The sequence below is a fragment of the Lepisosteus platostomus genome, chromosome 8, assembly GCF_059453375.1.
Source record: "Lepisosteus platostomus isolate fLepPlt1 chromosome 8, fLepPlt1.hap1, whole genome shotgun sequence".
Lineage (NCBI taxonomy): Eukaryota > Metazoa > Chordata > Actinopteri > Semionotiformes > Lepisosteidae > Lepisosteus > Lepisosteus platostomus.
In genome coordinates, this window is record NC_142618.1 from 7011794 (window position 1) to 7024535 (window position 12742).

At 44.6% G+C, this 12742-nt stretch overlaps 1 protein-coding gene across 9 annotated transcripts in view; it reads left to right on the forward strand.

Moving 5' to 3' along the window:
- Window positions 1-4952: 4952 nt before the first annotated feature.
- Window positions 4953-12742, forward strand: part of stau2 (staufen double-stranded RNA binding protein 2) — a 116246-nt gene continuing 108456 nt past the window's right edge. For all 9 annotated transcript variants that reach the window (XR_015940731.1, XR_015940732.1, XR_015940733.1 and 6 more), the window contains exons 1-3: window positions 4953-5109; window positions 7793-8000; window positions 11345-11475. Coding sequence is in view for 6 of the 9 variants with exons in the window: in XM_088642224.1 (XP_088498350.1) it covers window positions 7802-8000; window positions 11345-11475 (330 nt within the window). In the remaining 3 variants the exon portion in view is untranslated. The remainder of the gene's footprint in view (window positions 5110-7792; window positions 8001-11344; window positions 11476-12742) is intronic.

The window sequence follows — 12742 nt, forward strand, 5'->3', positions numbered from 1 at the left end:
TTTCAATTTGTTTTTGGCTGTTAATCTTATGTATTAAAATTTGAAAGCAGGTGTCGTATTGATATAGTTTTCATATTGTTTTTAGTTGAATCTTAAGAGAACAATACGTGGTGGTGGTGATTATGCTTTCTAGACCAGGAAGCTGGAATGTGCATCTTTTAAGAACAAAACTTGTGCTGGAAGTGAAGATACAAAAATGCTTTCCATCATACTGCTCAAAAAGGAGTTTACCATAAGGACAGATGCTTAGCAATCACCACTGCGCACCTACTCAGGTTAGGGTAGAGATCTCCTCCAGGGTAGGGACTCTGATTATACAGGGGTGTAGAAGGGTGTAAGTTGATTTAAAACTTTGACAGAAACAGATCACACACAACTTTACTGAAAGGCTTTTTTTACCCTCACAGTTATGCCAAGCCTTGTTGAACTATTTCAGACCCTATTTTTGTGCAACAACACGGTGCATATGCCCACTTCCTAACTCAGGTATTTGTTGTTCTGTGTTCACTCATTAGTTGTAATTCAATCATAAGGTGACGTAATTTTCTGTCTGATTTGCTGTGCAAGGGATCGGCTAGTTTTACTGTACTTTCACTAGTTGTTTCAGACTTGTTTCATGTTTGTTTTAGAACATGAGGTTTTAGAAGTGAAGGGAGAGCCTTTAGTTCACTCGTTTGGGTCCCAGTAGATTAGATCTAAAAAAAATGGATCAGTTTCTGAGAGCATCCCAATCAGTCGGCTTTAACTCCAAGAGTAGGGAGCTGGTTTCAGATTCCCAGAGTCATCTGTAAAAAGCCATGTTTTCCTGTTTTCTGTCTTGAATACTCTAGTTGCATCCCCGAACGCTTGCGTTACTGCCGATCTTGTAGAGGTCCCCTGACTTAACCTGCTCAGTGCTTCTCATGCTGTTGAATCAAGTCTCCACATGACTAAAAGATGCAGTTTCCCTAAGCCAGTCACATGTATTATGACATTTCCTTCAAGCCAGAAATTATTCTGGTTTCCTGGGTTCTTTTTTTCCCCTGTGTGTGCAGTGATATCTTGGAGTCTGATGTCCAAAACCTTTTTTTTTATACTAAGCTTTTTTAAAATATTTTTTAAAAAACATCTAGTGAACTTAAAGCAAGAACATAATGTACATCAGGTGGAGAAGGCCAGGTTCAAGATCTTCCAAAAGGAAAATGGTTCTATCCTGTCCATGCACCTGGCATGCCCTGAAGTAATCTGTTATATATATATAGCCAGCAGCCATATCACCCTGCAACTCACAACTGGCACCCCACTGAAGCTCAGCAGGTGTGATCCTGGTCAGTACCTGGATGGGAGACCTCCTGGGAAAAGAGGTGCTGCTGAAAGAGGTGTTAGTGGAGCCAGTAGGGGGCGCCCACCCTATGGTCCATGTGGATCCTAATTCCCCAGTATAATGACGGGGACACTATACTGTAAACAGGCGCCGTCCTTTGGATGAGACGTAAAACCGAGGTCCTGACTCTCTGTAGTCATTTCTCGAAAAGAGTAGGGGTGTAATCCTGGTGTCCCACACTCTTGACCAATCTTGAATCAAAATCTAATGTCCAGAAGATTTTATAGCTATTCCTTTTGCAGCTTTTATTAAATACTTATTCTTGCCCTTGTTTTATTCCTAGTAAAATCCCTTGATTCCCCTCTCAAGTGGCAATCATTCATTCCAATACTATTGAATAGAAGGAATAGAATATTATGAATAAAATACAAGAGCTGCATGTGGCAGTGATTGTAATCAAATGAATAGTGCATTAGCCTGGGTTGGAACGGTGAACTTTTCATTAATGTTAACCCCTGGCCTCTGGTGGAGGCCTGCAGTGGTCATTGATTTGATAATTGGCTTATTACACTTACTGAGAGGTATTCATCCTAATTATAGAGAGCTCAGAAAAATGTTTTTTAAATCTTTTCGCATCTACCAGCAGATTCCAGGCTTTCAACTGGGAATTCTGTATAATGTATTGCTAAAGAGCTTATCCTTCAATGTTAATGTAGTTATTAAATTCAAATTATCTTCAAATATAGCGGGATATAACACATTTTACTGACTGCCAGTAGTTAAAAGCATTCTGAGCCACACTTCGCCCTGTGCTAAGGAAGGAATCTTCAGTGCATATTGTGCAGCTGCTTTCATGAAATCATTTCACATGGCTACATTTTTAAGGGTCCCGTTTCCCCCGGATAGCAATTCATTAAATCTAAAAATTACTTAACAGGCCACCTGTAGACACTTTATTTCCTACTCAGCTTAATGGTGGCTAGTCTTAGGGAGATGGGTCTCGTTTAAGATGCCTGTCTCTTGCTACTTCTTGATCACCTAGTTAGATCAGCCTCTAGCCCTGTTAAAATATGACACAACCCCTCCCAATTCACCCACTCCACTTATCCCAAAGATATTTCCACATTCACTGCTGGTACTTGAATCCCTTGTGGTTTTCTTATTGATTCCTTGTTGGATCCCCTAAAGACTTCAGTCGTTGACTTGATTTGTTATAAATAACCACTATTCCAAGTATTCAATTCCCGACAAGTCCTGTTAGGCCATCCCTGATAAATATTGACAATCGCTATCCTAAGGTAACAACTTCCGTAACCATTACAATCCCAGACGTTTCAGGATTTTGTTACAGAGTCCTGCAGAAATGGGTTTAAAACTGATAATATATTATTTGCAGCTTGAGCTCTATGTATAAACAATAGTTTGTGTACGGTTCAGAATCCACTTAAGTTCCATGTGTTTTCCATTGTGTCGGTTTCCCCAGTGTCATTTGAATGACGCAGGTTGTGTTTCGGTTTGTTTCAAAATATCAAACATCTTGTCATACTAGAAGGTTTACAGCCATGCAGCTGACTTTTGTCATGGTAAAGCGAATGTATCGTGTTGAATGCTTATGAGCATGTACATTAAAATTGAAGATGAACAAGGGAAATAGCAGAGGTTAATTTCAGGCTGAGTAGTAGCATGAAAATGTTTTGGCTGTTGAACTTTCATTTGACCCAATCAATTTGGTTTTTAGAAATGAACTTGAGAATTCATCCATCTCGTTCTTGAAAGAAGCCAGGGTATTGGTTTGAGCAACATGATTGTGTAGCTTATTCCAGGACTCCCACAACTCTTTCTTCAAAGAATTGCCTCATATTCCCCATTTTAAATGCACTTCTACATAATTTACGCTCGTGTCCTCTGGCTTGTGTTTCACAGTTCATTCTGCTGAAGTCCTTTGCGTTTAATTTGTCGATTTGTCGTTTAATTTGAGAATTCTGAATACTTGAACAGAGAATATGACAAAGGAACCTGGTACAAGACTAAAGAGATTCAGCTCCTTTAGTCTTAGTGTAGGACATTGCTTTGCACCTAGAGTAACAATGGTCTGTGTCTTATGGTCCACAGAATTAAACACAATATTCTAAATTACTTATTTGCTACCTATGACCACTGAGGCAGACATTCAAATGTCTGCCTCAGTGATAGATTAACAAATTTAAATTCTATGCTTCTGACTTGTGTATATCCTAAAATTTTAGATTTTTTTTTACTTGCCCACATTTTTGAAGATGTAAGTCATGCATTTTTCATAAACATTTTCAAGATCAGTATTTCCCATTTTATAAATATATATTTACGTCTGTATGTAATTCTCTGCAGTTGTCTACATGAAGAATCTGGCAGGTGTTTTCCCAAACTTGAATTCTATTTTTATTTTGTAGTTTGTGCAGGGTTTGCAAATCCACTTGCTTTATTTGTGTAATTTATTAAACTGATTGGTTTACTACCTTTATCTGAATCTAGATCATGGATATAAATGAGGAAGAGAAGTCCCAATACAGATCCCGTCACACTCCGGTATCACCTTCCCCCTGTCTACTTCTGAGTATTCACCCAAATTCTGTACCCTCGTTTTCCTTTGCATTAAGCAAATCTTAATCCAGGTATATGCACGTCTATTCTGTGCACTTTAGAGAAATCGTTCATGAGAAAGTTTATGAAAGGCCTTCTGGTAACTTATAAATTCCCGTTCAATTCATAATTTTGACCCACTTTTCAGTTCATTATTGTGCACAGCTAGGATAAGTGTGTACCCCATTTTTAAATATCCGCAGAGTAATGTGAATGAAATCCGATGGCCTCTTATACACGCAGAGTTACGACAGACTGGTATTTACAGCATGTTGACAGAGTTTGTAGAGCTCCCCCACCAGGCTGTACAGCAGGTGTAGTTTAAAACAGTTGCCCCTGTGAGCGAGAATGCGAGTCCAGGATCTACCGCATTAATGGACAAAACCTCTTTTTGTTTTACTTCATGAGGCTGTGTAACGCTACAGACTCTGCGTGGCCGGCAGTGGGAGATGTAAACCCACAGCAATCAGGACAGGGCCCTCAGTAGTCTGCCCTCTTCCTAAATTTGGAAGTGTCTAACATTCATACTGGATGGAAACAGACCTCGGATCATTTGACGTGGCGGAATGTATTGTTCTGGGATGCACCCAGTCGGTCCTGCACGAACAGATTCCGCTTGACAATGCCGAGGTCCCACGGCTTGATCTTTTCACGGGTCCGTGCAGACCACTCAACACGTGTCAGCCCAGCCGGCGAGGTCCCGAAAAGCTTATAAGCCATTTTGTTCCTTTCTTCTTTTTTTTTGTTGTTGGTGCCGGCGGATCTTAACCCTGGCCCGTGTTTTCATGCACGACAGTAGTTCTGGCAACGGCTCTGCCCCCTGCTAATCACTGCCACCGGCGATGCCGCTCCGTGCGCAGGAAGACCCGAACTGCACCGCCGTCCAATTTCGCTCAGGAAACCAGACTCTACCACTCCAAGTGCTCAGGGGGGGTGTGTGTGTTGGTCTACTCTCTGGCCTGGCGTTACTTATTGCACGTTAAAGGCGGAATGCTCTAACTTTTTTTGAAATCGAAACAAAATCCGGACGGTTCGGAATCGCCCGCACCTGAGCCGTTCGCCCCCCTCCCCACCCCCTACGCCGGTATCGCTGACGGATAAAAGTGGTTCGCCCGGTGACCGTCAGTTCTTCTCTTTAGTGTTTGCCAATGTTGGAGGTGTAACTGGGCTCTGTCCCTGGGAAAAAGGTAAAATAACGCACGTTAAATGTGAATTCACGCCTCGCTGAAACGCCTCGGGGGGCTTGTAAGCGTGTAAGCGTTATGCCAGGGATGTTGCGGCGATCCGCCCGGGTCCCAGCTCCTTCCGCGGCGATGACGAAGCCGACGGTGTCGGATGCGGGGCTCGGGGGTGCTCGCCTGTTTTTCAGCCATGATGCCTGCTCCCGTGCTCCCAATGCTGCGTTGAATCGCGCAGCAGCAGCAGCGAGGCGATATGGGCTCGCCAACAGCTTGCAGCACCGCGGGCAGCGCCGGGCGGGTCGGTGGCGATGCAGCCCGGGGGCCGTGGCGCCCCGGTGGCGGGAGGGCGGCGCTGTCAGTCGGGCTGAACGGGGTCGGGTCGGGTCGAGCCGAGCCGAGCCGGTACGTGCAGACCGAGGCGTGATGCTCGGCACCGGGCGGCAGGAAGCGGATTTTAATAGCGACGGCCGGGCGCTCAGCCTGTTCGTGCATTTAATGTCATGTCGTTTTGTGTGTGTGTGTGTTGCACTGTGTTAGCCAAGGTTGCAGGGGTGTGTATGAGGAGGGGAGGGACAGTTCGTACCTGGTTGTCGGAAATAATTGTGAGCGGTATGCATGGTTGGATTGCAGGTCTTTTCTGTAACGTTGGTCAAATAAAGGAAAAAAAAAACGTTTCTTTCGGTTTTGGTTGGAAGCGGGGCAATTAGAAAAACAAACTTTTCTGTGGCGTTTTCTGTTTATTATCGATCAAATAGGTTAAAGCGTATGCAGCAAAGCTTTCAACTGTGAATACCGTTAAAATATTATACAGTATTCAGCTGTGACTACGATTCTTGCAACTAAAACTTTAATCATCTGGCGGAACGAAGGAAAAAAAAAAGAAAAAAAGCAAGTTAGTTCCAACTTTTTGAGGGCCGGAAATGTTTTCGGTGTGGACCCGATATAATTAGGAAATTGACTGCACAGAAGGATTCATGCACTGCAGTATGTGGCGAAAGGTGACGTACGGTTTCGGACAGGTCCAGATGTGCTGTCACTGGTGCTCAGGAAGTGCACGTTGTAGCTGTTGTCCAGAGTCCCGAAGGGTGAGCTGAACTGCGAGGGGGAGCATTTCAGAAGAACGAATCGGCGATTTGTGTAACTGCTGCATTACCGTGCAACTTTAAATAATAAATAATTGCATTTATTTATTTTGTTCTTTTAATTCTGCAGTCTGTTGTAGTCCAGTCCCGTGTCCTGGCTTTGCGGGTTGAGTGTATTCCCGATTTAAAATATCCACAGAGAGTGGTGTGAATGAAATCCGATGATACCTTCTGCACGCAGAGTTACGGTAAACGGGGGTCACAGTACTCTGACAGAGCCCTTTCCCGGGTGTAGAGCTCCCCCTCCTGGCGTTACAGCAGGTGTAACTTCAATCAGTCGCCCTTGTGAGAGAATGAGGGTCCGGGATTTACTGCATCTCCGACAGAATATCTTTGTAACACTGCAGGCTCTGTGCAGCCGCAGTATAAAATGTAGACCTATGTAACAGAGGAGAGCAGCCCATTCGGCCCTTCCAGCATGTTTTAGGTTTTTTACAGCTAATTGAACTGGGGATCTAGCTTCAGCAATGTGGTTGATTCGCTTGTTCCACACTCCCACAACTCTTTGTGTAAGGAAGTGACTCCTGTCCTCAGTGGAAGATCTCTTTCAGCTGTTTCTAGGAAGAAGCCAGGGTGTCAGCCTGAACATATTCCCCTGACTTCACTGGATAAACAGGGCATTTACAGGATAGATAGGACAGGACATAAATCTGTGTAGCTGCTGGATGGGTCCTGTGTTGTGACCCATACAGCAGGAACAGGCAAAATGGCAGCACAGAGCTCTTTATTAGTTATAAGCTCTTGTCTATCCTCATTAGGAGAACTTATACCGTGCAAGCATATTATTCACACTGGAAAATGGAGCAGGCGTTAAAACTGCTATTTGTTTTCGCCATAGCATGGAGAAATGTAAGTTCCGTACCTTGAATTTAAGTGGCTGTGTCTTTCAAGGCTGTTTAAAGCAACAGCAGAGTTGAGACCCCTTCAGCTCGAGAGATGTTTGAGAGACCTGTTGAATATTTAGGATTGGGGGGAGATACTGAACCGATTTCCATGTATTTGGTTACTAAGAAGGAGACCTTGAATTTATAAGGCGAGGAGTGAATCAATACTCTGGAGTGTAGGAATGACATTTAGACTGCAGGCTTGACCCTGCTTCTTTCAGACGCTGTGAAAGGGCCTGTATCACATGACGCTCCTCAATAGCCTTGTCGCCTCGGTTTTGACCAGGAGTGCAGACAGCTCAGGGCTCCTCCGTCGGTGAGCGTGGATAGGTTTCCCTAGTGAGTGTGCAGAGAGCTGCTGGGAGCTGTGTGGGCGTGCCAGGGCTCTGTGCCTGTCAACCGCTTGTGAACAGCTCTAAAAAGCTGTTGTTTTCCTCCTGGCCTCAGATTCTTAAGCAGGTCTGCTGATTTCAGACCCTGCTTCTCCACGTCTTGCAAATCCCGTGAGCGGGGAGTGTCGTCGCTGGCGAGAGTCCGGCCGCGTGTCTCTGGAGGGCAGTTTCCCCGGGCACTGCTCGAGCACTGCAGGGGGCCGCGATGCGAGCTGAGGAGGACCCCCTAAACAGCGCGAGCTGTCCGTCTGCCCTTGTCTTCCGCTTACAGGTACAGAGGATGGCACAAGTGAAGGTGCAGACGGCGGCCGGCCTGCCCGGGCCTGGCATGTCCCCCATCGTGCCACCTGCCGCGGTGCCCAGCCCAGGCCCTGTCAGTCTGCAGCCCTCTGTCAACGGAGCAGTTCCAGCCCCGGTGCCCAGCTGCCCCAGTCCCGCCACCGGCCTGCTGGATTCTGCTGCCCCTGCGAGCCCACCAGGTAGGGAGGAAGGTCCTCGGTTTGAAAACCAGACCGGCTAGTGTCGGCATCGGCCCAGGGGTAGAGCCAGGCACGGTTCTCCCTAGAGAGAGCACCGAACAGGTGTCCCGAGCGTAGCTGCGAGGGACAGTCGGAGAACATCGGACAGGTGACAAACTAGAAGCCCTTCTGCCCTGTTAAATAGGAGTTGATTGATCCATGGATTTCACTCGGCTGTTCTCTAAAGAAGCTGAGGTTTCGGGGTTCAGCCCCATGGCTGGGTTGCTTGTTCCACACTCCCACAGACTTTTGTGTAAAGAAGTCTACCAGAGGACAGAATTGCAGCAGAATTGTTCTGCAGGAAGAGCCTCTCTCAAGGCTTCCTGTGACGCTGTCTGGTTTCTGGTTTTCCATTGGTTAAAACGTTTACTTTTCAACTGTTCCTGTCGGTTTTTAAGAGAAACCGGCTTTGTCCCTGACCTCTACAGGCAATACATTGATGGCTCTGTCAGTGCGGCCACAACCACCAATTAGAGCATTTCCTATATCACTTCACCAACTTCCACTCATTCCTCAAGTATTCAGTAAACATATCTTCCACTACTCTTCCGTTTCTGGACATAAATGTCTCCATTAACCATCCACGACTCTCCTAACGTCTGTATCTGTCTATTACAAATCCATTAACTCGCACTGCTGTAGGTATAGAAGGTAAAGAAGCATCTTCTACCCAGCTGGCAAAAAAATATTTGCAGAGCTGGGTCCCCTCCTGGTGCCCAGGGCAACTCCACTAAACGTTACATTGGGCACAGACCAGACACAGCACATCTCCGCGACAACATCACCATCCCTGCAGTCAAGCATCGTGATGCCAGCATCATGCTGTGGGGATGCTTCTTATGAGCTGGGACTGGAAAGATTTTGAAAGATAAAATGGACAAATCAAAGTACAGGCAAATACTACAGGAAAACCTGTCAGCCTCCTAAAGAGTCAAACCTGGGATGCAAATTCACCTTTCACCAGGACGCCGATCCAAAGCACAAGTCTAGAGCTGCACTGGAGTGGGTTTACAAATAAGAGGGAATGTCCTTGAGTGGACAAGTCCAGGTTCTGAATTGAATCCTGCTGAGGAGCTGTGGAAAGATTGGAAATGTGCTTTCAGAAAGCGATCCCCGAGCAACCTGAGAGAGTTGAGCAAACCTGCTCTGAAGAATGGGCAGAAATTGCATTAAGTCAGTGTGCAACTTTGATAGAGACTTGACCAAAAAGACCTGCAGCTGCTTCAGCCACATATTTCATGGTCCTGAATACTTTAGCGATCAAGATGTTTCCCTTTGTTCTCTTTAGGTTTGCTGACATTAACTGTAATTTATCTTACCCTTAGAGGTCTTCAGTTTGAGTAACCAAGTTCTAAATAAAATAATAAGTTTGAAAATATGTATGCATCATTTTATAATTTCACAGAATGGGACACCATAGTAAGTGTCTGCATACTTTCACAAGACATAGTAATATACTAAAAAGCAATACTAAAAAGGTTCTGTGGACAATCAAAATGTATTTTGATTATTTAAAAAATAATATCAGACCTGGAAAAATCGACTACAACAAACAATATCATAGACACCCACGTGGAGCCTGAAGGCAGTAAATTCGTGCTCTGGATTCCAAACAAATACAGAATGACAATTCAGACATCCAACATTTAGGGGAACAGTACCCATGATCTATTCCTGGAATTGCTTTCGGAATCTAATGAAAAGAAGGCTTTATAGAGAGGAGTAGTAGTGAAAGAGAGGACTATAGTTTTGGAAGGGGCAGGACAGGGCAAGTGTAGATCAGAAAAGGAGCATGGCACTCTTCCAGAGGTGGAGTCATAGTGGTTTGGCTCACACACAGAAGAATCTGCTGATCGCCATTCTTTCACATATTTCAGTCCTACCATGGCAAAAATCCACAGAACTGGCAGACATGGATGTTGTTAAGATTTACATTTTACAAATCACAAATAATTCTCCTGTAGAAAGCATGGCAAAATGGTGTTTTAATCAAGTTTGGGCATCCCACTGCAACTTTATCACATTTGGGGGGAAAGGAATAAACATGGATCGTTAGGAAGTTGTGTGTTATGCAGATAGGTTGGGTCATTTCAGATGTTCAGACTTCACTGGTTTCATTTCTGACTACTGATTTGCTTTGAAGCATTAAACGGCTCATGATAATAGTACACCTTGTGAGAAAGAACTTGGCAAAACAGATTATAAAGACCTGCAAGAGGAGAAGGTATTAGGGGAAATTGCCATCGATAAGTCTAGAAAACGAAATTAGTATTTTTCCTGTTTTGTGTATTCTAGTCTGTAGGAGTTTGTCTAAACAAAATCCACGATATCAGTGCTCTAATTTTCTGTTCATTTATACTAGAACGTACACTATTTTAAAATTTAAAATTAAATTTAGCAGTGTGTGATCTCTTTTCTTTAAAAAAAGAAGGCGGTACCAATTGAAATTACTTGCCAACGTCCCTCCAACCCTCCGTCACCCCTGTGTCTCCTGCGAGAGTAGCAGACGTTCATCCCTCCAACCAAGCGGCCAACGGCCGAAACATCAAAGAAAGACATTATCCTCAGTCGGATAATGGGGGTTTATGTGTGGAACGTTTTTAGTTATTAAGCTTTTGTTGTCCTGCGAAAGAGAGTGTTGCTGCCTGCAGTCTTGAGTTTCCTGATGTGGCCATGGTGCTCTTCAGTCATTAATATCTCCGATGGTGCATAACACTCTGTATGAGCATTTCATAAGGCATCTAGATCCAGCACTTTACAAAGGCATTGAGTCCCTGAGATATTTTAAACACATAGCTGGATGAGAATCTCACATCAATACATTACCGCCGGTGATCTGAATCTGCTCATCGGCCAACCCTTGTCCGATTGTCGCTGGGCGAGAAAGGGCCCTCTTCAGCTCGGGGTGTTCTCATTCAGCGTGTGCCAGATTATAAAGACACATGCCTCTCTGACCACACAGATGGGAAATGTTTTAAAGATACCTTCCAGGTTAGCACTGAGTATTATGCATTACTTTTTTCTATCCTTGTTGTCATAAGGTTGTAGTCTGTGCTGGACACAAGTCATTGCCAGACCTATCTGAGGTTTTGGTAACCTGGCCAAGGAAGACTTAAGAGTTGCCTTGTCAGCGCAGGGCATTATTTCTTTTCTATAATATCTACAGTGGGTATAGAAAGTCACCACCCCCTTTCAAAATGTTCACCTTTTGTTGCCCTAAAGCCCCCAGGGAAGACAAATCAGGGCATCTGGCCCCAGCGGCCTCCTTCGGTCCTGAGCGCTGACCTCTCCTTCTCTTCCCGCAGCTTCCTCCCAGGAAAACATGGCAAACCCCAAAGAGAAAACCCCCATGTGTCTGGTCAATGAGTTAGCCCGTTTCAACAGGATCCAGCCGCAGTACAAGCTGCTGAGCGAGCGGGGGCCGGCCCATGCCAAGGTAAGAGGGGGAGCTCGTGCTGCCGGTCTTCTGGTAGTGGCCGTGCAGATGAAAAGAGGCTTTGCTGTTTGTGCCTCTCTGCTGGGATAGTCAGGCACACCTCGTATAAATATACCGATGGCTTTCCCAGGAGTGAAAATGGAGATCTTGTTTTCAAAGTGCAGTGTGCTTGAAGTGCCTTTTATTGTATATTGCTTCGGGCAGTTCAACAACCCTTATTTCAGACTCAAAATCGATATATATTCCTTTGAGTCTGAAATTTTGGTATATTCTTCATTTAGCAGAGCATTTCTAGGTGTACTTTTCCATCCCATTTTCTTTTCCTTCCCCTTGTTTTCTGCCTTGTGAATACAAAGCGCTGGTGTTTTAACAAAGGTGATGATAACAAAAAAAGGTTTCAGGCTTCATTCATCCTAAATAAATCTGGAAGCAAATGTCCTTTAATTTAGCATTTGTTGTTAGCGCTATCAACATACACAGAGCATTAAATTAGTGTTTTTAATCTAAAGGCTCGATAAATGTCAAAGGCGATCCTAGTGTGTCTGCATTGAGTCTTTGCTTTCAGATTCATACCTATTATGTTTCAGTTGATAGCTCTTTCAAGTCCTGTTCTACCAGTCGATATGTTATTGAGGTTCTAATTTCACTATTAGAAAGTGAAATGTTCTAATTTCACTCAATCCACTCAAAGCGCTTTACAGGTAATGGGGACTCCCCTCCACCACCACCAGTGTGCAGCCCCACCTGGATGATGTGACAGCAGCCATAGTGCGCCAGTACACTCACCACACACCAGAGTGATGAAGCCAATTCAGAGATGGGGATGATTAGGAAGCAATGATTGCTAAAGGCCAATCCACAAAGATCCCAGACAGCATCATATAAATATGGTGACCCACTTTGTCCACTGCTGAAGTACAGCAACTACCTTGTTGACACTCGGCGCCCAAAATGTACCAGCAGTCCCACTGCACAATGAGAGGGTGCTTCATTAGTGTGTAACAGACCGGTAGGTTCAGACAGGATGATAGCTCTCATCTGAACCTCTTTCCCTCTTGCACAGTTTAACCATAGGGAGCATTAGTGAGGGTAGATTATTGAAGCACACCATGAACTTTACCCACTACGCTGGAATTAACCTCCCAGCTCTTCCGTTACGCAACAGTCAGGATTAAAGGATGTCACCATTGGAGACTGAAATAGCAAAAGATCTTGATCCTTTTTAGTCTTGAATGGAGAAGACCGTCGGGGAATCTGATCCAAGCAT